A 27,057-nucleotide genomic window follows, 5' to 3' on the forward strand; every position below is an offset into this window, starting at 1 on the left:
AAAGAATCCAGAAGAATCATCCTGTCGATCAAATCCTTTGAGACATCAGAAGAGGTACTCAAACTCGCTCACGTGTTTCAATTTTTTGTGAGCACTTCTCTTTTGTGTCTTCAGTCGAGCCGAAGACAGCGGATGAAGCATTATCGGATCCGGATTGGGTGATGGTTATGCATGAAGAACTGAATAACTGAAGAGAAATCAAGTTTGGACCCTCGTTGAAAGGCCAAGGCAAAATATCATCGGCACTAAATGGGTCTTCAGAAATAAGCAAGATAAAGACGGAATCGTCGTATGAAACAAAGCACGTCTGACTTAGATTATGCTGGTTGCAAGATTGATAGAAAATTCACTTTCGGCACTTGCCAATTCCTCGTAAGATCCTTAGTGAGTTGGTATTCAAAGAAGCAGAACTCTGTTGCTTTGTTGCCGGCTGAAGTAGAATATGTTCCAGCAGGGAGCTGTTGTGCCCAATTTCTTTGGATGAGGCAAACCCTCAAAGATTTCGGTATCTCAGTGGATGTCGTTCCTCTCCTATGTGATAATGAGAGCGCCATAAAGATTGCCAATAATCCCGTCCAACACTCTCGCACGAAGCACATTGATATTCAACACCATTTCCTTAGAGATCATGTGTCCAAAGGAGAAATTTGCCTAAACCATGTGAGGACAGACAAACAACTCGCAGATATCTTCACCAAACCTCTTGACAAAATCAGATTCTGTGAGCTTAGGAGTGAATTAAACATTTTGGATTACCGGAATATCTCTTGAAGACTTGCATACTTGTGAATACACTTGCATTCATGTTTACTTCATCTGCATTGTCTTCAGTATTTTTGTTCCTCGGTTTGTGTTGTTTGTTCTTCTTTTCGTTTCTCTTTGGTAGGTTTAGAAGCCTTTTGTTTGTTTCTTTCTTCAAATTCATCGGCACAGTTGTTCTTCACTGGATTTGCCTCTTACTATCAGATGAAATGAAGCTAAGGACACCATAAAACCCATCTATCTTATCAATTTCTTGTCTGTACACAAAGACTATTCATCATAATCCTTGTCGATGATGCAAGAATTTTCATTCTTCAAAAATGAGTTTTTGGTAAAACCGTAAGTCCTCAAAGTTCTGAAGAATACCACTTCAACGGAATCTCCATTTTAGCTGTAGTATTCACGAATCTTTCCAAACGGTAAAATCTTATCCCAATGGAAAATTAACTGTACGGGGAAACCCTAGCGAAAGTTTTGGGATAAAAGAAACTGGTAAGATCCTCTCTTTTTCACCTCCCTATAAAAGGCCACCATACCCCTCCTCCGAAAAATCACCCCCCCCCCCACCGAAAATTCCCCGGTTCTCTCTCTCGCCCGAAAGCTCTCGCGACTGCTCCTCGCCGCGACTCTGCTCCTGCTTGGATGAGTTCTTCAAGCTCCAATCTTCATCAGCGCTGTCGCTGATCTGCATTGATTCAAGTCGGGAACTGCAGGCAAGCGTCGTTTTTCCCTTCTTAGATTGATTCCAAGTAGCAAACGTATCTTGATATCCTCCATTTGCTGCAGTAGATTAACTGCTCTCGTCGAGTTAGGCCTTTGCGGTTAGGTTTTGGTGATTCAGGAGCCGAGGAGGAAGCCCTCTCAGAGTCACAGCCGCATCTATGCCGCAGTGCATGGGGAGACCGTAGCGCGATCTCCTGCAACGACTCCGCCTGCCGTTGCGCCCGTGGCGAGCCTCCTCCACCACATGTCCAAGAAGCCAACCATCGGCGCCGGGGACGCCACGCTCCTGAAGCTGCACCAGCAGGGCCCGCCTTGCGCCTACGCGTACCCCGCTCCTAACCCGTGCCTCCTCCTTATCCAACTCCAGCAGGATGAGTTCCCGCACGCCGCCGTGGCATCCATGCGGTCCGCTTGCCCGACCGTAGTCGTCGGTGGCGGTCGAGAACCCGCTGGTGAGTTCCATGCCGTGCCCAGCAACGATGCTCATTTCGTCGACCTTGTGTTCTTGCCGTCTCAGTTCTGCTGCTTGCTGCTCATTTCGTCGAATAGGTTGTGTGCATGTGTGAGTCCACCGTGAAAACCATTGAGCAAGTTGGGCTCTGTACTAACAGATGGTGAGCTCTGTTCCTGCGTCGTCCTAGTCCTCTCCTCTGATAGCGACGCACTCCCACTCGTCCTCGCCGCATTCGATGACCTCTCTGTGGCTGACGTCGTCGATGCCGATGCCTCAGACTCGCCGCTTCTCAACCTCCTCGCGCCGGCAGACATCTCGTCCATTACCAGGCCAGCGCTCGCGCTCCCGTACACGCGAATCGCCTGAGGGGGCGTCATACTCCGGCTGGGAGGCCGCGAGGTACTAGGACAGTAGGCCGCGTCATAGGCTTCAGCTCCGGCGACGGCGCTGGGGCATCGAGCCGCCGGTACCGCGTGTCGCTCTCCTACGGGGACGGGTCCTCCTCCGCCAGCGCGCTCTCCAATGACGTCTTCGCTGCCGGCAGCATTGCCGCCTCCGCCGCTGCGAGCCGCGTTCGGCTCATCCTCGGACGGCGTGGCCAGATCAGTGGGGCTGCTGGGCATGAACAGGAGCGAGCTCTCCTTCGTGTTGCAGGCCGGCACCCGGCACTTCTCGTACTGCATCTCCGGACGACACCGGCGTGTTGCTCCAGGACATCCCTGTCTTCCTGCCGCTCGACTACACGCTCATGTATACCAGCCATCCCTGTCCAGCGCCAAGTTGGCATCGACGTGTTTCGTATCAAAACGTCCCTTAGCTTCCGAATCAGTGCTCCGGAGTATCTCGGTGCACGTGTGTGTCCCGTTGTCAGTTTCGTATCAAAACGTCCTTAACTTCCGAATCAGTGCTCTGAAGTATCTCGGTGCACAAAAACAATGATAATTTAAAAAAATTTAAAGAAATATGATTTTTCTAGAATGTTGCCACGGGGGTGGTTTTGCATAATTTTCTCTTCTTTCGTTGTCCGCCCAGACTCACAGAGCAGTGAAGGGCATTCCTGGTTTTTGACATTCTCACATTAGTAGTACTGTAGAAAGTAAAAAAAAAAAAAACCCCACAGCACGCCGTCGCCCTCGGCCATCCGCGCGCCGCCGTCCTCCCTCTCTCCAGGCGTCCGCGCGGCCCGTCGCCCCAGTCCTCACAACCAGCAAGCCATTGCGGTCGTGCCGCCGACGAGCCGCATTGCCTCGGTCTTCCTTGTGACTGCCTCCTGCCTCTCCTCTCACGGCCTCATGTAGATCCAGCGGGGTATATGTGTAGTCCCCTACCTCATGAGCGCCAGCCGCCCCCCCCCCCGCCCGCGGTCCGCTTCTCTGTCGGGCGCCGGTAAATCTTCTGCAGGCCGGCCTCAGAAACAAGAAATCTGGTACATCCTATCTTCTACTCCCTCCGTTCCATAATTATTGTCGACTGGTGCATCCTATCTTCTACTCCCTCCGTTCCATAATTCTTGTCGAAATGTTACATGTATCTGTATCTAGACGTTTTTTATGAAATCGGAGGGAGTAGTTGGCTATTCTACTTATTAGTTATGCCGCTAGTGTGCTCTAGGTCATTACTTGTAAGGCATCACATGGAACCTTATGCTAATTATGCCAGCAGATATACTATATCTTTGACTTGGATATTCATGTACTCCCTCCGTCCAACAAAAGATGTCTCAAGTTTATCAAAAAAACATGACTTAGTGTATAGATGCATTCAAATTTGGTCAAAGTTGAGACATCCTTTATTGGACGGAGGGAGTATTAAAGCTTGTTGCTAGGAGACTTGTTATATTCTGAATCTGCCACTGTCCAGGCTGAGCTGAAAATTTGTTTATACTCTGGTACTAGCTGAACTGAAAAAACTAAGAAGCTGTATACAAAGCAACCATGCAGACCAAACTTTTTTAGTGTTTGTACTACCAAAATGTCCCATGATGTCAGAATTGCATTGTTTTTTTAATGTGCTGGTGTATAAATGTCATCTTCTCTTTTTTATTTTAGGACATTTTCATGGAACTGAATATATATGTAGGTTGAGAATCTACATGGTTCTCATGTTTAATACCAACCTAAATGTCATTTGGCTGCGAAGATGTATTACTATATATTCCTAATTAGCTGTAGTTGCATTGCACTGTAGTATATTGTTACCCCTGTATTTACCTGATTTTAGGATGCCCTCTTTAATTTAATTTAGGACGTCGCAAGGTTTAGCTTGAGGATGGCATGGAAATCGTAGCATTGAAGCCCTGTGCTCTCACGACCGTGGAAGGGTACATCCTCATGCCTTTTTCTTCACAGAAAAGGCAGTAAAATTAAGAAATGAACCTGCATGCTGCGTATATATGCAGGTGTTCCTTTCCTACTCTCTTAAATCTTTTTGGATTCTTATGTTTGTTGCAGTTCTTGGCCATGTCGCTGGCGAGGCATTAGATCTCTGCATCGAAACCTCCCTGTCTCCATCGTCAACGTCTTTGCAACCTCCTTGGCTCCCTCCTCTACACCTCCAACTAAGGTAGACTAACAGGCCTCATACTTGTCCAATTTTTTTTACATTGTTTGTGCTTGTGTTGCATCTCCTATATTACTTGCTGCTGCTGTTGTTCACTTTAGCAAAGCTGTGGTTAGACTTTAGAGTTAGTCGAAAGTATATTTTGTGATGTCAATGTCAATCCTCTTTATTGCTGCTTGTGTTGCTCATGGTGTGCTGCTGCTGTATGATTGCTCTTATTCTAGCCTCTTATTGTCGTATTATTTTGTGATTTAGGCCTTATAGTTATTTGGAATGAATATTTCTGATTCAGACGAGGAAGAAGAGGAGATGATTTTTTTAGTTTTTCCAGCACAATATCTTCTCTTCAAGAAAACTAAAATTCCAATGAATACCTCCATTCTCATGGGTCCGAAGTATATCCAAGAGTTACTTGATGGCCATCCCACTAGATGCTATGATGTTTTAAGAGTACTCAATTTCAAGATGCTTAGAAGTGTTAAATGCAATGGACGATGTGTACGATGATATCAAGGTCCTGGCCTCTGATGTTTTCGAAGATGCGGCAAACCGTGAGCTTTTTCTGTGCTATCACTCAAAACTTTGTTGTTTGTGGTTGAAGAAGGAGGTGGTGAAGCTGGAGTTCAGTTGCCTGCTTGTAAGTTGTTCTTGCCTCTTCTTCTACTGCACATAGATGATGTACATGTTATTTGCTGCTGCTGCCATTCTGATGCCCTCCCAATTATGCTCTGCAAATAGGAATTGTTAGGGATTGGTAGGACAGGTCGATGCTAATATGCTGCCATTATTGGGAGAGGTTTGTGGTTATGTGAAATGGTGTCCTAGCTACAACATGTAGAATGCCGTAGACTCTAGGTTTTGTCTAGGCTTTAAGCATCAGATTCTTTTTCTGGTAGTCTAAGAAGGGGATGACTGAAGATGAAATTTTGACATGTACCTCATTTAAAAAAAATAGTTTACTTAGCAGGTAACACTTCAGAGCTAGATCTTGGACACAAGACTCAGTGGGATGAGTACATCGAGCATATTATCTTCCCAGGTAGTAATTCGTCAGATTTTCTTTGGGAACCTGAGATGTATCCACCTAGGTCGCTGGGATCCCGATCGGGCCTCGCTAAATTCTCAGCTCACTTACCTGTTCATATGACATGCACAATTCTTTTGTATTGTGGTATGAGTAACTACCCGCAAAAAAAAGGTACTCCCTCCGTCCAACAAAAGATGTCTCAAGTTTGTCAAAATTTGGATGTATCTAGACATGACTTAGTGTATAGATGCATTCAAATTTAGTCAAAGTTGAGACATCCTTTGTTGGACGGAGGAAGTATAATAATCTACATACAGTTTCAGTAACAGTTTTTCCTACTGTCTTTCCTACGCTGGTTCCTAATGGACATGTTACTTCTATAATTCTTGGTGTTTCTTGCAAAAATGATAGTTAAAAATCAACTAGAATGAAAAATGAACTACTAATAGTAAGCACGGTACAATAGTATTATGTAGTTCCTACTAATTGTGGTAAACAAAACGCTTAATCACCCAGAGATGTTTATCAGATATTCTTTTTCTAGTAAACTTTTACCACAGGTTGGTCCCATAATAAATGTCGTCTTGATGCATCCTCGTGTCATGCCAAATAGCGGTGGAGTGCTGCTAGGTGACAAGTGTCATAAGAGGTAACGGCAGGTGAGCTGCATGGTTCGCCGTGGAGTTAGTGCTCCACATTGAACCAGTCCATGAACCCGGCGCCTCCTGGCCTATAAATCTTCACCTCCCCACCCTTGAGCAGGCACAGAGCACTTGCACCGCCAGCTAGCAAACCATCATGGTTGAAACCCAGCAGTCTGTGCCTCCTGTGCCCAAGGCCACACTCTCCAATGAGGAGTGTCTCCAGGCGCACGTTGAGCTTTGGAACCTCACCTACAGCTATCTCAAGTCCATGGCGCTTGACTGTGCCATCAAGCTCGGGATCCCCACCGCCATCTACCGCTGCGGCTGCGCCGCCTCGCTACCTGACCTGCTCGCCACCATCCCAGTTCCAGACAGCAAGAAGCCCCACCTCCCTCGCCTCATGAGGTTCCTCGCCGCGATAGGTATCGTTACCGTTGAGGCAGCATCTGGCATCTACGGCCTCACACCGGTGTCCCGCCTCCTCGTGGATGACAATAGCGTCCAGGGCCTCTCGTCGTTCGTGCTGTCCCAGACCAACAAGTACCACGTGACGGCGGCCCTGTCCCTCCCCGACTGGTTCATGAGCGACGAAGGCACCGCCAGTGTGGACATGCCATTCAGGATGGCACACGGCATGGACCCGCAGGGGGTCATGGCGCGTGACCCCAAGATCAACCAACTCTTAAACGACGGCCCCACGGTGGACACCGACCTGGTCATGGACTTCATCCTCACCAACTGTGGCGAGGTGTTCGAGGGGGTCACCTCGCTGGTCGACGCCACCGGCGAGACGGGCACCGCCGCAAGGGCCATCGCCAAGGCCTTCCCACGCATCAAGTGCTCCGTGTTTGACCTTGCAAACATCATCAAATCTGTCCCGGCCGACGGCGTGGTCGAGGACATCATAGGTGACATGATGGAATCCATACCACCCACTGATGCTGTGTTCCTCAAGGTATTGAAGGGATTCTTTTGGGTGAAAAATCGAACTTCTTGTAAACTGTTCGATTAATTTGACAGTTTTTGAGTGAATTTCCAGTATGTGCTGCATGATTGGGATGACAATATCTGCGTGAAGATCCTGAAGCAGTGCAACAAGGTGATCCCGGAATCAGGGGGCAAAGTTATCATCGTCGATAGTGTCGTCGGGTCTACTAATTCCAATTCCAAAGCCATGTTTGAAGGCCATGTCCTGCTGGATCTGCTGATGATGGTGGTGACGGCAGGGAAGGAGCGTGATGAGCAGGAGTGGCGCAAGATATTCATGGATGCAGGGTTCAGCAACTACAAGACAAAGCCCGTTCTCGGGTTTTTATCCATCATCGAGCTGTATCCTTAGCCTTATGCATGAGCATGATTACAGCTAGCTGTCAAACGGACGTTTGCTAAAAATTTTCCTAGGGGCTAGTATCTATCGTCAGCAACAGCGTGCTCGCTAGCCACTTAGTAATGGCTTACCATATCTGTATGATCTGTTGCTTGACTGGATTCGAGTAATAAAATTAATCTTTGCGCAGCAATAAATTCTTTTGTCTCAGTTTGTCCATGGTTGTAATTGTGTAGTAATTTGGTCAATTACTCGCAATTAGTACGAGATGAAAGCCAAAGGACACTGCATGCTTGGGTTGTCTTTCCCTTTTTCCTTCCCCTAGAAGCAGAGGTTGGAGTTGAGGCTGTACACTGGAAATTCCAGGAATTCTGACCAAATTGGATGAATGTCGTTTGTTCAAAGGGTAAAAATGAATCCATGTTTGCATCCACAATTTTAGACAAACTTCGAAGTCAATATCAATCTGTGGCCAGACCTGGCCGTTTCATTGAAACTTGGCAAGGATGAGGCAGGATCTTCAGCATGACAAGTGTTGTCCTCTGGGAAGGTAACCAAAAGGTCCTCTAAAGAAAGAAGCCAAGTATCAATCTGTGGCCAGAAATAATGTGCTTGTACACCACTAATTAATGGCTTGCCATATTTGTACGATCAGTTGCCTCACTGGATTCGAGAAATAAAACTAATTCTTGTAGCTATTATTTTGATTAGTTTATACAGATTTTTTTTTAGATAATTTTTTCTATGGAACCCTTCTACTTTGATGATCTTTGGTGGTACACTCTACCATGCAACATTGTAGCAGTAGACATCAGTCAATATGAGAGTTTTGTTTCTGTAAACCATGCTAGTCCCGGGCAAAAAGAACAATATGGGCTGGAACGAGCAATAGTGAAGTATATAAAGGCCTAGTAAGGTTGTCATATCTCGCACCTTTAGGTGACCCCGTAAAACCTCTCAAAAAAAAAAGGTGACCCCGTAAAAATGGGAGAAGAAACTAGAAAACCAAGTGTCGAGAGTTCTTAGTGACACGTGTTCGTCATGGAGGATGATCGCAGAAGGGGACGCGCGGCGATGGAGTCTTCTCAGGCAAAGTACCCAAGATTTAACCAGGTTCGGCTACCCCTGCTATTTGAGTTAGTCGTACGTTCAGCTTGAATAATATTGATGTGTAATAGCCATTACATGAAATTGTCTGCCCTGTCATGGGCACCAAACCCGGCTTTATATAGGCGGATGACTAGGATTTGGCCAGTCGTGTACAACTCAGAAATTATGTCAACTAGCAAAAAAGCCCGTGCGTTGCTACGGAACAATGGAAAATTATATCAAAACGTCAAATTAAATGTTGATGTGTTTCATGAGCACATATGTATATAGCGATTATGATATGTTTATTTTCGTGGGCTATACCCTGGTCTGTTTCTTTTTTTCACATGTTTTATTTCCATATTTTTCCTTGCCCTGCTTTCCTATTACTCCTACTCTGTATTTTATTTCTCAAATCTCTTCTCCCAATTTCTCGCTCTCCCTCTGACTATCCTTTCTATCCACCCTGAGTGCAAACTTCTCCTCTCCCCGTCCCGATTCATCCCGCCACCGAACATCACGCCACAATGCACGGCCACCCGCTTGTGCGCACCGCCTCTGCCCGCAGATTCCCACCGCCCGTTCACTCCCGTGCGCCGTCTGCTCCCACTTGCCGCCAGGTACGCCTGTGCGCCATCCGCCTGCGCCCTCTAGCAACCTTGTCCGCCCGCACACCACCCACACATCGCGTCCAGCCTCCGGTCACCACGCGCCACTGCCCGTCCAGAGGGCCACAGATGGCTCGCGCCGATGCAGTCCCTGCTGCCTTGCGTGATGCCACCGCCATCCCGGCCTCAGGCTCATCCCATCGTCGTCCAAGTCACGCGGCGAGCCACCGACGGCACGAGCCGGTGGAGGCGGTGGTAGGAGCACGCGACGGAGCCGCGGGTCCGCAGCCGCCTTCCGCACACGGACGCCGCCAACGCGCACGAGCTGGTGGAGGCGACCAAGAGCGGCGGCGGGCTCGGGCGAGATCCGAATGGCGGCGGCGAGATCCGAATCGGGCAGGGGGTGGGGGTGAGAATTCATAGGAGGAGGAGGAGGAGGAGGAGGAGCGAGGAGCGAGGAGGGATCTGTTGGTTTCTTTTCTTCTGGCGGTACATGTTTTTTCTGCGCTTGATGATTGTGGGAGCCGGGATTAAAAGACACGTGGGGACAGCGGTGGCAGTTTTGTAATTCGGTTAAGTGACGTACCGCGACGCCCGTACCATCACCACCAACTCCAATTTAATATATTGGTATAGATAATTCAAAGATTGCAATGTGCCCTTCATCGCCTACCAGTTGTACCATTGTCCTTTCGCAATCCTTCTCCTAGAATATTGCAAAGTGTGTTAGGACCAGTTCTTTGTAAATCTTTAAACCCATGAGTATGTTCTCTGCCTGCATATTTAGGGTCACATTTTGAAAGATCGGTATGGTTGACTAGAGGGGGGGGTGTGAATAGGCAACTAACAAATTTTACCTTTTTTTTTCGCTTTTAAGGATACAAGCATCAATACATGGGTTCACTAAAATGTCTAAATGATGAACACCCCTATTATGTTGCAATAGCCAAAGCACTAGCCGAAGCACAAGATAAACAATTGAACTTAGCAAGTAAGTAAGGGGGCAAGAATGATACCACACAGGGAGACGAAGATTTCACCGAAGTTCCACCTATTGGGATCGGTGTACGTCTCCGTTTGGAGGAGCGCTCTACCACAAAGGTAGAGGCGCTACAAAGGCTCACTCTATTCTCCAACTCACCACACCACAAAGGTGGGATGAGCTCTCACAACACCACAAATATGAGGTGAGTTCCACTAGTGGCTTCTTTGAGGGCGAACGCCGAACACTTACAAACAAGGAGAAGGGCACAACTCCACAAGTTAATTGGAGGCTCCTTCCCGAATCCTTTGGAGGCTCCTTCCCGAATCCTCAAGCACCTTCTCACAAGATTGGAGGCCTTGAAGAGACACCTTCCGGCTAGGGATCCCAAAATCCCAAGAGTAACAAAATCCACAAAGGAAACAAGGAGAATCAACTTTTCAATTTGGTGAAACCCTAGATCAAGATCTTCTCCTCCAATCCTCAAAGAATCAAGAGTAGGGAAGCACTAGGGAGGGAGATCTAGGAATTTGAAGCTCTTGTATTTGGGGGAGAGAGGAATAGCTCGGTGGAGAAGAAGTCCCGGGGTAGGGGACGACTCCTATTTGAAGGGCGCCTCAAAAACTACCGCTAGAAGACAGTAGCGTTTAGTTGCGGTTCCGGTACGGGGGCGGAACTACCGACCCCGGTACTATCGGCCTGGATAGAGCTGCACTGCCGCCCTGGAGACATTTAGATACTAAACCCTTAGGCTAAGATTATGAGGTGGTCTCTCTCCCACTTAGGAAACGGCTTTATGTGGGTACAAATAGTAGATTTGTGTACGTGAAGTTGATTCACCCAAACCTTTCCCATGTGGACTCCCTCTTAATAGTACGGATTTCCTACGACTCAATATAAATAAAAAGCCGTAAATTCTTGTACGCTTCTTTCCTTTTTGAGTGCAACGAACCGTCTTGTGCCATTTGATCTCACATCTGAAACACTCGAGCACACTGTTAGTCCACGAGTCATGTTGTCATCAACATCAAAACACTTAGGGATCGAAATGCCCTTTCATATATAGTTGTACACTACAACATAATGGTGATACGCAATGTAACAATAATACCACGGGGAAAGCAATACCAAAGACAACAAAAGCATGAGAAAAAACAAAATTCTCATGCAAATTACCTGGACCTTGATCTGGCCTACTACCCTAACTTTATCTGCACCTCCAAACTTACCTGAAAGAGATTAAATTTTGTGCAACCAAGATGTGAGATCGAGATAGGCAATCAGAGGGGGGGGGGGGTGAATGATTGCGCGGAAGCAAATTAAAACTTTTCCCGAAAGTTCAAACCCTAAATTACCTTTTTGTCCGTGATAGTAAAACAGCCGTAAATTTTGATTGGATGAACCAAAAAATACGTATGAGTATGAAAAAGAAAGGTATTGAAATTATCTAACCAACGCAACAAGAATCAGCTCAATTGGACTTACCAACCAAAAGATATGATCAAAACAGTAACAGCTGACAGAAAAATACGAGAATTAATCTATAATCGATTTCGAGGAATAACAAGAAAGATAAAATAATCACAATCTTTCCTTGATCTCGTGATAAACCTGCAGCAAATTATTATTAACTTGTGATAAACCTGCACCAAAGTGTTAGAAAGATCTAGCACAAAGATTCCACGAAGATCCGAAAAGAACAGAGATGACACCGCCAACGAATCTCTTTATTGCAACGATGTCGATCGGTTACAAAAGATGTAACCATGCATCCAAAAACTCTCCAAGGATTGATTTAGATTCAAATCTCTGAGTTCCCTAATGTCCTTGCTAAAACTCTATCTAGGACGCCCTCTATTTATAAGGGAAAATTCGCAACTCTAAACCGAGCCCGAATCCAACACGAACTCCTCTGTCCTAGTCGTTATTATGCCCGTGGGGCCCACAGACAACCTCAGATTGAGATGACTCCAAAAGCAAAGTTGTTCGCCTCGACGACGTGAATAACTTTCATGTGGACTACTTTTCCATCGGACGCCATCTTAATGATGCTACTGTTTAATCTTTAAACAGCTCTCATCCAGCCACGGCTGGACCTACATGTCTTCACGTCGATGCCACTCCATGCCACTTAATCAACTCTTTTTGTGATGTCTTCAAAACTCAACCATCACGTGTCGAATATCTCCAATACCATACATCTCCGGTATAAACAACGTATGACAAACCAATGCCCTCCCGGATCATCGTAGTCTTCACTTTCATTGTTCCTTCGCACGAACGTCCTGCATGACATTGATCCCTTGACCTCAGCTTCTCCCAAGCCTCGTCCCTCGATCCCGTCATCGACCACGTTCCTCTAGCTCCGGCAACACCTGAAGCGAACACACAAATAACCAATACGAGCACAAGTCCACGACTTGACTTAGGGTAAGTTCCACACAACTCACGCCATGTTTTCACATAAGAAACTAATGGATCAACACACCACTTGCAAAGCACTAAGTCCAAACAAGATACAAGTCATCATATAAGTATCCATATTATCCAAAGTATCCACATCAATGTTTCACCTAAAACATTTGCCAATGTTACACATCACCTATGATTTCACACAAGAAAGAATGGCGCTCGGAGAAGGGAGGGTGGCGACATCCGCGTGGAGGTGGCCGAGGGTGCGCGGCTGGCCGGATCCGCGTCGGTGGCACCACGGGCGGCCGGATCCGCGCGGAGGGCGGAGGCGGAACCACGGGAACGGCGCTGCCGGATCTAGACCGCCGACCGTCAATCGAAGCAGCCAGGGCTGCACCAGATCTAGAAGAGGGGGCCAGGGCTGCACCAGATCTAGAAGAGGGGGCGGCTCTGCACCGGATCGAGAAGAGGGCGCTGCTAGCAAGGGAGGAGGGAGGCCCCGGTAGGAGCTGATGGAGGTGGGGAACGCCAGCGAGGAGCGGGTGTAGGTGGGAGAGCCAGCCCGATCGGGCTTTGGAAGGAGAGCTACGGAGAGGAGTGGAGGGAGAGACGCGGCACTGCGGAGAGATGAACGACCGCGATCACAAGATAGCAACGGCAGAGATAAAGACACGTTGATGTGCTAATAGGGCCTCAGATTCTCCCGCCTTTAGAGAGGGGAAATATACCAACCTAGGGGGTTTGACTTGTAAATAAGTCATCCCTATCCTTAGGTCGGCCTAAGGTTACCTGGCTGGTATATCGTCGACATTAGTCCTTGAGTGCAGCTTGGATAGGAGGTCGAGTAATCTTGTGCGTTCACCGTCGCATCTTCATGAAGTCTTCTCTTCCATGCGGGGCCGATTTGCCTTGAGCGAATCATCGAAGTCCGGTTAGTTTTCTGTAGGCCTAATGTTCGAGGCTGAATTAGCTTCCGAGCATCTCCCCTCGTCTCCCCATTAAATCGTCTGGCGCATGGCCATATGGGGGGCGCCGGCGCAAGCAATTCGTTTGGGGTGAAGCCGGCACCCAGCCGCACCCCCAAATGTTGGCCCCTCAAATTTGGTTTGTCTCACCGACAGTAGTGGCCCGCGCTGCAGTTTCAGCCGACGTCCCCGCTAGCCCCCTGTGAGTAGGGAGTGGTCTGGGAGCGCTGGCTAAACTTTTAGACCGCGACGGCTATTTTTTGAATCTAGGCGAGTGCGTTGGTTGGGTTCTCGGCACCGTTTGGGAGGCCTTAAGGGGGCCGGCTGGAGACCGCTGATTTCGACGAGTTCACGCTTGGTGGCGTCACCTCTCGCTGAACAGGAGGCCGGGTCCCACACACACGACTAAGCCGGAGGAGACAAGGAGCAATTTTGTTCAAACTGGAGCGGGTGGCCAGAATAGACCGTGCCAGTTCAGTCTCTCTCCCCGGTTCTCATCTTAATCTAATCCATCCACAAGCCACACTCCCTGTGCCATTGCTCTGCTGCTGTGTTTGCACATCCCCGTCCCATCTCCCTCTTCTTCCTCCCTTACAATCTACTGAAATTTAGTTAAGTGCGATGGCTGCCCCGTCGTCTGCCATCTCCGCCAAGTTTGGGTGCGCGGCGCTGCCTTCCCTGAGCTTGAAGGTAGCTCAAGGGCTTTAAACTCTATGGCTTTGTGCGCCCATGTCACTTGCTAGTTGCTACCTAAGTAAATAACTTTTTCTCTGTTCTTGTGCTCCTTTGTAGCGTTTTAGCTTGTTTCTCGTGCTGCTTTTGGTTAAAAAATTCCTTTAATTTCTAGTGGTACTAGAGTGCGCCGCTTGCAGTTTTGTAGCTGCGACTTGTAGGGACTTCTGTAAGAGGAACCAAATGTGAGGTGTTTTTGTGTGGCCAGATTGGGTTAAGTACAAGCTCGAATCAGCGACGGGCATGTTCTTATATATTGCCCTATTCCACTGAGACATATTTAAACTTTTAGCTAGGAGCCTAGGAAAGGAATTGAATTAGCTGCACTACAGTTAGTTAACCAATCCGTATAGTATATGCGAATGACCCATCACACCAACTGTTTGATAGCATTTTTCCGTCAAAACTATTGAATTAGTTAGTCTTCGAGACCAAGTAACAACTCCAGGGAGTAGCTTTCGACCTTTGGTGGCCGCAATTTGGGTGTCCTCATCCTTATTTATCAAAAGAACGACCTTTGTATCAGGACTTCAGGTCATCACCATGACAGAGTCTTTTCTACCATTTTGGTATCAAGCTAAGAGGACTAGGTATCTGATCTTGCGGACCTGGACTCTGGGTATTTGATTCAAATATATCCTAAATTTTTGGTTTATTTCAGACTTTTGAAAGGTATGCATTTCATTTAAATTATTATAATCAGCTCTATGTATGTTTAAAAACTGAATGCTTGAAAAATATATCCAAATATGGCCTGAATATCTAGTTACCTTTACTTTCTTTACTGTCAAAACGGCACCGCGAATTGATTTTGGAAGGATCCCATGCCCTCCTTCCGAATAGCACTGTGCATTTGATTGGTGAAGCCCGTACGTTTAGTGGCAACTCACCTGAAATGCGTTCTGAATCTCGATCTGGTTTCCGCCTGTTGACTGAACTTGCAGGGAAGCAGAATTGTCGGCCGGAAGAATCTGATCTCCATGGGGACGACGAGAAGAGGCCTCGTCTCCCAGAGGTCCCCTCGCTTCCGCGTCTTCTGCGCGGTACTGCTCTGATTTGTCTTGCGCCTTTTCGCCTGTATTACAACGATGATAATAGTTACTGTACATTACATGGCCTAACTGGTTACCTGGACACGTTACAGGCCAAGCCGGAGATGGTGAGCAAGGTGATGGGCATCGTGAAGCAGCAGCTGGCCCTGAGCGACGACGCCACGCTCACGCCGGAGTCCAAGTTCGCCGACTTGGGCGCCGACTCCCTCGACACGGTGCGTGCGCTGCTGCCGGAATCTGATCAAGGGATCATGGATTTGTCCGGCGGTTTATGTTTTCTGAACATGTGGTTTTTGTTTCTCGTTCTTGGTCGGTGGCTTCAGGTGGAGATCGTGATGGCGCTGGAGGAGGAGTTCAAGATCACGGTGGAGGAGGACAACGCGCAGAACATCACCAGCATCCAGGAGGCGGCAGACCTCATCGACAAGCTCGTCGGCGAGGAGGGGAAGGCTGCCTGATCAATCTGGATGTATTGAGTTTTGCCAACCAGTTCTTTTTCCCTCGTACCATCAAGCATATGGTTTTGCTCATGAGATATTCTTTGTTATTTTTAGTTGCCCGAGTTGTTAGATCCGAAACATGGTTTTGAACTCGAAATTATTTTGTTATTGGTGTAGAACTTTGGTTTTCTCCTTAGGTTAAAAAATTGGATCGAACGACATTGAAAATAAGACCTGGCTATATCTCAGGTGACTGATTCTTTTAAAAGGGTTTAAATCTTAGTCAAGGTAACAGAGACGTTGGATTAAAATCTGAATGTTTAAGATTCAATGGTTAATCATGTCGACTTATTTCTAAGTAAAAAAACAAGCGACTTTTTAGTAGCAAAACCGTACAAAATATTCCCTTTGTCCTGTATTAAGTGACTCAAATTTTTTTAAATACGGGTGTATGTATATACTAAAATACATTTATATACATGCAGTGGCGTAGCTAGAGAGCTGTGAGTTTCTAGATTTGTGTGGGTTAAAGGGAGAACTCAGCCCCATTTGAAGCCTAACTTAAATTTTAAATTAATATTGTGGCAAAAAAAAATCCTTGGGTTGAACCACACTGCTTAAAAGCTGGCAATGCCATTAGATACATGTAATATTTCAACATGTAATATTTCGGCAATTAACATGAGACGGAGGAAATAACTAAGATGCGCAGTGTGTATGGCAGGACCTTCAATAAAACGATTCCGTAATAGTGTAGGTCGCCGTGACATGAGCGAACTACATGCTTGAAGCGTTGTTGGCTCCTACGAGCACATGCTGGTGAATAATAAAAGAAAAGATATATTCAAAAGTGTCAAACAATTCTGAAATGTTTTACACACAACACGCTGATGTGCTTTGTGTGCCTGCGAATTTCATGAATAAAGGAATATTTATGCGAACTAGACAAAACAAGCATCCATTACTGTAAAAACAAAGATTTTAAACCGGTAAATTTGTTTTTTCTTACACATGATTATTGGTTTTCCATGAAAATTTACAGTCTATAAATTGTTTAAAAGAAATTGACGTTTGAAATGTAGGTTCTTTTCACATTGGAGCACATGCTCCTTGATATGAAACCAGTTTGAATTACTCCTTCAGACCTTGATATATTGATTCTCACGCTTGTTGGGTTTGCTCAAAAATCAATCACATGAAGACGCACACGCACACGACGATCACCTGATTATTTGGCTAGAGGCGCGTATCGTGCCTCTCTTATTTTCTTATCTCAATGTCTCTTACGAGCTTGATACAACCAGCACCGTGTACATGTATATTTATACATGGACGTGGCTAGCAAACCAGCCACCGGAACCAAGTTTAACTAGGACTCTAACATTGGCCTACTCCAACTCTAACTAGTATTTTACTAACTCTAACTCACACACGGCCAACACTCCTACTAGGACTCATACTCAAGATTATACTAACAATCTCTCCCTAATCTTGACTTGTTTTCTTCCGTGCTCTCCCTAATCTTGACTCTCCGCAGCTTCACGACTTGTCGACTGCACTCAACGTATGATCCAGACTTCCAGTCACGCTAACTCCCGCATGGACTACACCGTCCACACCTAACGCAATACGTGCTAGCTAAACCCATAGCTTCACGTAGAGACATGTCCTCATTGAAGAGACTCACCTTCACTGGTACACCGCCCCACTATACGCTTGACCTTCCGTCTCACTGACGAGCACTTGGACACAATGACTCACAAACTCTGACCTGGACGTACATACACAGCTTGACCCGATGTCGAATACTTTCCGATGATCAGGATGATCTCCCGTTACTAGGAGATCGGTCCACTACGACAATAGTCCTATCTGATCTGCTGAACGTCGCTCCACTGCACGGCCACGATTGCCCGATCCAATCTACTGAACACCTCTTCGCGCACTGCCACCGTTTGCCCGTCATGATCCACGGACGCCTTTCCGCCGCTGTTGCCCGCCCCGAGGCGCTAGCACATCACCTCCCCGGGGCAAGCACGTCTTCAAGTCTTGGACCTCGCTCTGATACGAAATGCTGGGTTTGCCCAAAGATCAATCACATGAATATGCACACGCACACGACGATCACCTGATTATTTCGCCAGAGGCGCGTATCGTGCCTTTCTTATTTTCTTATCTCAATATCTATTACGAGCTTGATACAACCAGCACCGTGTACATGTATATTTATACATGGACGTGGCTAGCAAACCGGCCACCGGAACCAAGTCCAACTAGGACTCTAACATTGGCCTATTCCAACTCTAACTAGTATTTTACTAACTCTACTCACACACGGCCAACACTCCTAATAGGACTCATACTCAAGATTACGCTAACAACGCTCCCATTTGACAGCACGGACAATGCAACTATTTTCTATTTAAGCAAACATGGACTTTTTCTTTTGCGCGGTAAGCAGACATGGACTTATGCAATAATTAGCCAACTTGATATATTGTGCGAGGTTTCGACGAATCCAAGCACAATGGTTTTTTTTCCAGGGAAGGGCTGTAGATCAGAAAACCCCTAAAATGTATCTTTACACTTATAAAGATCTGAGTTGGTGGTCGCGAGTTCACTCCAACAAAACTATCCTTAATGGCTACAAAATCATCTAATTGCCACTCATTATATGCATATCACGATCTTTTGACTATACTTGATTGGTTTTCATGACTTTCAAGATAATTGTTGTTTTCAAAAATAGTATTTGACAAAATTCCTATTTATCAGAAAATTTAAAAAATATGAGCGAAACATATTTAAACAACTCATGCATAATAGAAATTTTTAATTTCGTAGCAGAGCATGGACATTTAGCTAGTTGTATATTATAAGCACCGGGATTTGAACCTGCTGGGTGGAGTCATGCACCCACAACTCCACCACCACATCAAAAATATGTTTCTCTACATTGGTTAGGGTTACGTTAAAACATTGCCAAAAATACAATTTCCACTCTGGAGTTGTGGTGTCACGTCAAACAACTGTCATTATCCTGTGCGTTTAACAAACAATCCTTCGTGTAACAGCAAGAAGAACTATCAAAGGCGAGTGGAGAAATATATATTATGGTGCATTTGTTTTCAGGCGAAGTATCCGGTGAAACCACCTTTACGGTGCAAACTGTGAAAACTCCATCGAAAAAAGTTTAAAAAATTCTCAAAAAAATCACATATGTTAGAAAAGTGTTATATATGTGTAAAAGTTCAAGTCCAAACTCAATTTCGTTTGGTAGGAGCGAAAAAGACAAATTCTGCATGAATAGTGGTTTTTCAGTGTCCGACACTATTCATTGTAAATTTCTCTTATTAATTTCTCCCAAATGCTTTTGATTTTGAACTTGAAATTTTGCAGGAACATCACAGTACCAACATATGGTGTTTTTTTAGAAAAATTTTGAAACTTCTAAACATGATTTTTATAAAGTTTGCACGATTTGCACCGAATGAGAGTTTTCATCGGATATTTCGCCTTGTTTTCATGTTCCAAACGTACATACAATATTATATATATAGTCCTCCCAGAAGGAGGAGACTACAAGGTTAACTAATATTAATGGACGGGACTGGGATTACAATGTGAATTTAAGATCAATGGAGGAGAGCACGATGCATATGAATAAAGATAGGGCATGTTGGGAGCTGTCAACTAGAATTAACAAAAGCACGCTACCATGAACAAGTCTTCAAAACCAGTTCAAACGTTTGGAGTTCTCTCTCCACTATATGTATGTCTCACTTTCTCTCGTCTTCTCTCTCGAGCTAGTCTTATCTCATTTCGTTCTTCCTTCGTCCATCTCTGCTTGCCAACCTGCAGAAGCACATATAGGACCCCCTTTGCCTCGACCAAATTAACGTTCTTATTGGATAATATGGAGGTACGTGTATCCTGATCACCTTCCTTCATTTGTTTTTTGTGTGGATGGTATATATCCTAAATTAACCTTCCCTTTTTTACTTATTATGCCTAAATTAACATTGATGGATGGTATATATCCAAGTTCGTTTAGTTACTTCAGTTTGTGTGTGTTTTTCATGTGAGAAATAATAGCCACCTGCAAGTTTTCTTTATATCGGATTGCCAATGATATGACAGATGTAATTCCAGAAAAAAATTCTCGTTGTGTATGTTTTAGAAGGAAATTAAGACTTAGGAGAACTAGATGGTTCACAACCAGTGGGAGGATTGAAAAATAAACATGAAAACTTCCAAAGCATCAAATTTTCCTTGTTTGGAAGAAACTAAGAGAACAAGACCAGACAACACTCCCTTGAGGAAAAGATTATTTCGCTGTACTCCATCTAGCAGTCACACAGCTAACATGATATGTAATAACAAAAAACATTGTCCGAATTGCGTTTAAAGTATATGTGTTTCCAGCAAGTGAACTTTGCTATACGGCGCGTCATACACTCATGCCTAATTTGTCGTTTGTGTCCAAAACATAGAGGTGACAAGTCAATGAATAAGCAGTTGAACATATGTTCTGAAAGCTCCTTCTATCGTCAATTCTGATCAGCAAACCATTCACTTGTATATGAAGGTCCATAATATCATCATATCATTTTATTGACAAAGAACAGCTTGTTGGTCTTAAACTAATCCTTAAGCTACACATCTACAGATCGAGCGAGACAACAATTATCAGTCGAACAATACCACAAAATTGGTGCCATCCACATACAAATATTCTCTGCCTGCATTAGTTTATGTCATCTGCAATTCAATACTATAATGAAAGTTAGCATTTAGCTAGGTTATTACTTACCTACCTAGAAAAGTGCACTAATTAGCTAAGTTACTCAATTACCTAAACTTTGTCCAGTATTTGATTTTGAGTTGAACAGTACTGCAAGTCTGTAACTTTGTTTGTTTCTCGAAAAGGAGGTATTCCCCGGCCTTTTGGCACACAGCAGCTACTGTGCATGTCAAAAATTAACTATTGCACTCAGTTTGACAGTTTCTCAACAATGGTATATATAGGGCCAAGGCGGGCACATCCCAAAGTTTGGTGATTGGAAAACGACCGGTGGCGATACCCCGTACACCTTGTACTTCGAGGACGCTAGGAAGCGGAAGAGCATGGGCAGCTCCACACCTTCTCCTAAGCCAGTTGCAGCTCGTAGAAACTCCATCCCTCCACCTAAGCCTGCTTCAGTTCGTGGCAACTCCATCCCTTCTCCTAAGCCAGCTTCAGCTCGTGGAAACTCCATCCCTCCTCCTAAGCCAGCTGCTGCAGCAAGTTATAGAGCTGATGCCAATCCGCCAAAACCCAAGGAACGACCGTCCCGGTCACGCAGAGAAAGCTCGGTTAGTATAATCAAGCATGCTTAATATAACCACGCCTTTTAGCTAACAAATGGGAGTACGGTTAAGTTTAATTAAACTTTCTTGGGAGCTTTTGTTAGGTTGGGTCTGTGCCCACTTGGGGTCAGTGGAACGAGAACAACGCTGGTGGAGGTGCCCAACAATACACACTTGTCTTCGAGCAGATAAGGGAGGAGCGGAGAAGTGCCCCTTCGACCCCTAACATAGAGCAGCGACGACAACAAGGTCCTACTCTCGAACGGATCAAGTATCACAGTCATGAACCTGATGTACCCAAGGTATAGTTTTGCATGCATTTGCATATTCATTCATTTAATAAGCTCTCTCAGACTGTCAGATATTGGGCTATCTTGTTTCAAATTGAACATGTATTCAGGCTTTATCATGTCTCTGAAAAGCATTTTGTTTTTTATGCAGATTTTCACATGTTGCGGATTGTTTGGTAAATAACGACGTCATGGCCACAGAATTTGTATTATGAAAATGGAGTTCGGATTTGTGTATTTATATAAACTAGCAAAGTGGCCCTCGCAAATGCGAGGGCATGACCTGAAAGTGTCAAAGAAATAAGTTTGTTGCCTTGATTTTCTATATTATGTTATTAGAAACAACACCTGCTCCGAGCAAAGAAATATAAATGGAGCGCTGACAAAAACAATATTGTTTTAGTGGAGATATAGAAGAAGTTAATAATAATATATGGACCATAGATTAGATATAAAATATGAAAAAATGAATAATACATTGGATCGAAGACATCATTGAGAACCGACAACTATGAATCAATACAGCATGTGAAAAGATGAAAGCTCAAATTCTTTAACTAATTTATAAGACTAAATCACAAGCCTTCGGCATTCTACAATAGCGAAGGGACATCCTGGAGCATTGCTAAGTGAAACAAAATCTGGTTTAATAAATAAATTACCAGAGAATGTGAGCTCAGTTTATTCGAGTGTGTGTTCATATTGTTCCATATGATCTGCTTGAGGATGCTACAGGAAGCAGCCTTCCGAGCACAACCTATGCGTTGGTGATATCGTTGCTAAACTTCCATTGTCCTGCTGGTTCACCTCTGCCGACCGAGTTGAAGTATGAGGGATAAAGTGCAGAAGGAAGACCAGGTAAGCTGTTATAATTTGATGTTTTCTGCGGAAGATCGACAATCATAAATCGTAGTTTCCACGGAAAATCGACAATCATAACCGTGATGCAATCATCGATGGACCTATCATTAATTTCTTTGAGAACATTTTGCAAGGATACATGTTATCGCAATGTTATATCATGATATCCATAATTTGTTTTTCCCAAAGTGAACTAATTCCCAATTTTCATATTGGCTAATATTGCTGGACCAAAACTGCATTATTGCTTATTTTTTGAATGAATAACTAATTACTTCATTAATCGATCATATACAAGTTGTTGTTCTACTTGGTACTGTTTTCAACAAAGGATCAAAAGCTGGCAAGAATCATGAGCTGGTACTGAATATAGTGATCAACTATTGCTGTTCTCACAACTCCAGATTTAAGGAACTGTGAAAGGATCAACTATTGCTGTTGTCAGAATTATAGAGGACCAGTTTAAGCTATTACTAAATAAAAACTGATCTATGCAATAGTAGTCTTGCAGAGCAACCTACAGTACCCTTCAGTATTTCATTTGGTTGGTTGCATGCTTTTCAACGGCTCGTCGATTAGAGCACGGTATGTTGCCATAGACTAATCCACACAAAAAATCATCAGAAGCTGTCAACAATTCAATGAACAGGGAAAACTTTAGTAACTTCACTGAGCATGAACAGTGGGTACTTGGCTTTCCGGGTGAAAATCCTCCGGTTTGTCCGGAGCGGGCGATGGCGGCGGACACGTCGCTTCCTCCTTGGAGGCATCGTCTTGGAGGCCTTGACCGTCGACGGGTACGAGCTTCATGCTGCTGCGTGGTTTTGCTTAGTCATCGTGGGTGGCGTATGCCGGGGCAGCGGCCTCGGGCGGTTACAGCGTACGTCGGGCGGCAGCTCCGGAAAGCGTTGCTTCCGCAGCTCTATGGTGTGGGGCTGCGGTTTGCCACGACTAGGGCATGGATCTCTTTATCCACTCACCGCCTTCGTGCCAGGGAGGTCCATCCAGCTGCTCGGACAAGTCGAGGATACGACAAACCACCGAGCCAAGCTCATACGCTTCAACGTGGTGGACATGGAGGCGTTCTTTGATGCCATCGTCGGGAGGACAACCTTAAATCGCTTCTGCACTACCTTCCACCACAACTTCTTGTGCATGAAGTTTTCGGGCCCAAAGGGCGGGATAACGGTCAGTGGCGAGCCATCCTCCGATGGGAAAACGCTCTACTGCCACGAGACAAAGCGGACCAAGAAGGGAGAATCCTCTGATAGTGTCCACATGCTTTCGGGCACGGGAGAATCCAAAAACCGATCACCCGGAGCGCTACGTCCCTAAGCCCCTCCCCAAGGCAGAACTTAAGGAAGTGCGCCTCCCGGACGATAACGCCACACGCATCGTGAAGATTGGAGCTGACCTCCCGAGTGAACTCAAGGAAGAACTCATCACCATACTCCGGATGAACTCGGTCTCTTCGCTTGGTCACCTTCCGACATGGGAGGAGTCCCGCGCGACATCGTGAAGCACCGCCCCGCCGCAAGGCCTGGGAAAGCTCCCGTGAAGCAAATACTTCGAAAGCTCTCCATGGAGCGAAGCGAAGTCGTGAAGCAAGAAATTGTGAAACTCTCCAAGGCCGGACTTATCCAAGAAGTTTGGCATCCCAAGTGGTTGGCCAATCCGATCTTGGTGAAGAAACCCAACGGCAAGTGGTGAACATGTGTTGACTTCTCCAACTTGAATAAGGCATGTCCCAAGGACGACTACCCTCTCCCCCGGATCAACCAACCGGTCGACTCTATAGCGGGATGCGGAAGATTGAGCATCTTGGACGTCTATATTCGGGATATCACCAAGTCCACACATAGCCGAGGAAGACGAGAAGAAGGCTAGCTTCATCACTCCCTTCGACACTTTCTGCTACCACAGAATGCTTTTCGGTTCGAGGAATGCCGACGCAACCTTCGAACGTTTCGTCGGCCCTATCCTCAAGGAGCAATTGGGGATAAACGCCAAAGTCTACCTGGACGATGCCATTATCAAAATCCAACTTGCAAAGACCCATCATGAGGACTTGCAAGAAACCTTCAACGACCTCTGCAAACACAGCGTAAACGCCGAGAAGTGCGCTTCTGGAGTCCGAGGAAGAAAACTTTTGGGTTTCCTCGTCTCCTAGCTTGGGATCGAGGCCCACCCGAGAAAAATCTGGGCCATTCTCGAGATGGAAAGCTCCACGTTCCGTCCAAGATGTGCGACGTCTTGCAGGAAGGACAGCGACATTGGGACGATTTGTCGTCCGATCAGCTGAGAAGGGTCTTCTTCCAAGATCGAGTCCACAAAACCCCATTGGGTCATGCGATTCGGCGGTTTCAAGCGCCTCGACGGTGCGGGGGCTGGAGTTATACTCGTCAACCCCAAAAGGAAGATCTTGGAATATGCCGACCATCTCGACTTCAATGCCACCAATAGTTTGGCAGAGTATGAGGCGCCCCATCTCGGACTCCGATTGGCTAAGGCCATGGGCGTTCGACACATGCTCATCCAAGGGGACTGCCAGCTGGTATGGAGGCACGACGCGTCTCACGAGGAGAAAATCACCTTGCCAATGGACTAGCCCGAACGGCCGGTTCCAAGGAACCGCTGCCACCGATGCTTTTCTTCGAAGTGACTTGTGCCCCGTTCATAAAGGAAGAAGCTGAGACTCAAGATGAATCTTCAATGACCAACATGGTCATCGATAGCCCACCTTCTTGGATGACTCCAATTATCCACGCCTAGAAAGGCGAGGTGGACCAAGAAGCAGAAGGCCCAAACGCCAAAACTCTACTTGCAAAAGCCGAGGTGTATGTCCTACGCAGTGACGTCTCACACAAGAAAGGTGTCGTCGCTTTGCCTAAGTGCATGTCCCTTGACCAAGGAGCCGAACTCCTACCCAAGGTCCACTCGGAAATATGTGACGACCATCTTGAGCCAAGCGCGACCATGACAAAAGCCTTGCACTAGAGGTTCTATCGGCCAACGATGATGCAAAGCTCAAACCCAAGGGGAGAGGGCTAGAGCATCCCAAGGGGCCTGCTCTTGAGTGCTTGGGTCGAGCCTAGTCTTGACTCGACCTCGTGGATGCACCTTAGGAGGCCTAGTTTCGAGGTTCCGGGCCGTCTAGTATGGTCTCGACTCGAAGTAGAGGGATCAGGTTAGAGTCTCGAGGGTATCCTAATCTCGCTACTTGGAAAGACGAGTTCGGCCCAAGTCCGTGGCAGCCTCGAAAGATCTCTCGCTATAAGTGACTTGGGAAGACGAGCTCGGCCCAAGCACTTGGCTAACGACCCCTTGAAGCCTTTCCTAACATAGGATTAAGTTGCACCCATAAGGTCGACCGAACCTATTCAAAAAATATCCCGACGAAATGGCTATTTGCCTGCAAGGGAACGGACCTTCTCGGGCCCTCCCCTCGCACGCAACGGGGGCTGGGAACATGTCATGGCAACAATTTGCCACTTCTCCAAGATGATCAAGGCATAAACACTTCCCTGGAGGATTTATGTCGAGCCAATAGGCTCTTCAAGGCTGCGGTTTGAGGAATACGCACCTCTACAAGCCACTCCACAGGCCGGACACCTTCATTTTTGGTGTATAGGAGCAAAAGCAATGCTCTCGGCCGAAGTCGAGCGCCATGCGCTCACTTCAAGAGGGAAGGGGTCCAAGATACCATCGCCCTCGCCTTCACGTAAAAGGAAGAGCATCAAATTGAGGAAACTCCCGACAGAGACCTCATGAAGCGTGCCACTTATAAGCAGAATGCTACTCGCTTATACCAAACCCATGGTCTTTCACAAGGAAGACTTCAACTATGTCCGCTTCTTCGGAAATGAGCCTCAAGACAAACAAAGCTTTGCGAAGGAACCCACCCAGGCTTAGTTTTCTCGTAGAGAAACTTGCCTAGCCGGTGGTTCTCCTTGCAAAAATCCTGAGGCCCTAGTTTTTCGCAAGAACGCCCACCTAGGTTCAGTTTTCTCATCGAGTATAAGCGCCTCCGACCCTTCAGGCGAGTATAAGCGCCAAGCCGACCATTTTCGCGGGGGATTATAAGCGCCCTCGGGGCCATCTCCTCAAAAAGAAGGGAAAGGGATATGAGCACAATCATCCAAAAAAAAAATAAGGTAGCACATTATCATATGTGTTACCTTGGCATGTGTGGGCACTCAAAAGAGGCTCACTGTTGCCGAAAGGGAAAACCTTCTCACGTGGCATCACCGCGAAAGGCTCGTGGAGAGTTGTTGCCCAAGTACCGCTCTCCAAACTTATCATGGGAAGCCTACACCGGCCTAGGTATTTCCCACGCGGCATCACCGCAAAGGAGAACCTTATCAAGCGGCACCCCCGCGAAAGGAAAATCCTCCTCAAAAAGAGTTGCTGCCCCAGTGCCGCTCGCTAGGAGGCCTACGTTGGCACAAAGCATCTCCCAAAATGTTTCCGGACATAATTGCCTCATTGGCAACCCATTCCTTGGTGGATCCTAGTGTGCCCCGAGGCCATCTACCAAGCAGAACCAAGTCCCTCGATGGCCGGAAGCTACTTAAAATGCATTTAAAGAGAATTGTAAATAAGCGAGTTATGCATGAGCTTACTTACCTCGAAGAACCATGCTACCCGTGTTCGAGACGTCGCGCGCAGGCCTGTGTGAGAGTAACCGAGTTAAGGCTTCATAATAATCGCGGGAAAGCATAGCTACTGAAGTCCGAAGAGGGAAACTTCCGTATGAAATTTCCCGAACGGCAGGATACATG

At 46.2% G+C, this 27,057-nt stretch overlaps 3 protein-coding genes across 12 annotated transcripts; all 3 read left to right on the forward strand.

Moving 5' to 3' along the window:
• The first annotated feature begins 1,648 nt into the window (after positions 1-1,648).
• LOC104584545 (flavonoid O-methyltransferase-like protein Os11g0303600) lies at positions 1,649-7,706 on the forward strand. Of its 9 annotated transcripts, none has more exons than XM_014903250.2 (5): positions 3,080-3,365; positions 4,184-4,259; positions 4,390-5,135; positions 6,070-7,124; positions 7,209-7,706. In XM_014903250.2, exons 4-5 carry the CDS (start codon positions 6,324-6,326, stop codon positions 7,506-7,508), a joined length of 1,101 nt encoding a protein of 366 aa, XP_014758736.1. In that variant the 5' UTR covers positions 3,080-3,365; positions 4,184-4,259; positions 4,390-5,135; positions 6,070-6,323; the 3' UTR covers positions 7,509-7,706. The 9 variants fall into 9 exon arrangements, with proteins under 9 accessions (XP_024310477.1, XP_014758736.1, XP_014758737.1 ...); XM_014903251.2 differs by having other exon boundaries at positions 6,139-7,124; XM_014903244.2 differs by having other exon boundaries at positions 4,390-4,501; positions 4,754-7,124.
• A 6,286-nt stretch (positions 7,707-13,992) lies between these two features.
• On the forward strand, positions 13,993-16,007 carry LOC100837613 (acyl carrier protein 1, chloroplastic). Its single transcript, XM_003577487.4, has 4 exons — positions 13,993-14,242; positions 15,229-15,327; positions 15,429-15,551; positions 15,660-16,007. Exons 1-4 carry the CDS (start codon positions 14,174-14,176, stop codon positions 15,792-15,794), a joined length of 426 nt encoding a protein of 141 aa, XP_003577535.1. The 5' UTR covers positions 13,993-14,173; the 3' UTR covers positions 15,795-16,007.
• A 3,457-nt stretch (positions 16,008-19,464) lies between these two features.
• LOC100837923 (translation initiation factor IF-2) lies at positions 19,465-21,745 on the forward strand. Of its 2 annotated transcripts, XM_024454949.1 has the most exons (5): positions 19,465-19,548; positions 19,638-19,698; positions 20,805-21,131; positions 21,230-21,427; positions 21,567-21,745. In XM_024454949.1, exons 2-5 carry the CDS (start codon positions 19,693-19,695, stop codon positions 21,597-21,599), a joined length of 564 nt encoding a protein of 187 aa, XP_024310717.1. In that variant the 5' UTR covers positions 19,465-19,548; positions 19,638-19,692; the 3' UTR covers positions 21,600-21,745. The 2 variants fall into 2 exon arrangements, with proteins under 2 accessions (XP_024310717.1, XP_003577536.1); XM_003577488.3 differs by lacking the exon at positions 19,465-19,548 and having other exon boundaries at positions 19,566-19,698; positions 21,567-21,744.
• Positions 21,746-27,057: the final 5,312 nt, after the last annotated feature.

This window comes from Brachypodium distachyon, chromosome 4 (assembly GCF_000005505.3).
Source record: "Brachypodium distachyon strain Bd21 chromosome 4, Brachypodium_distachyon_v3.0, whole genome shotgun sequence".
Taxonomy (NCBI): domain Eukaryota; kingdom Viridiplantae; phylum Streptophyta; class Magnoliopsida; order Poales; family Poaceae; genus Brachypodium; species Brachypodium distachyon.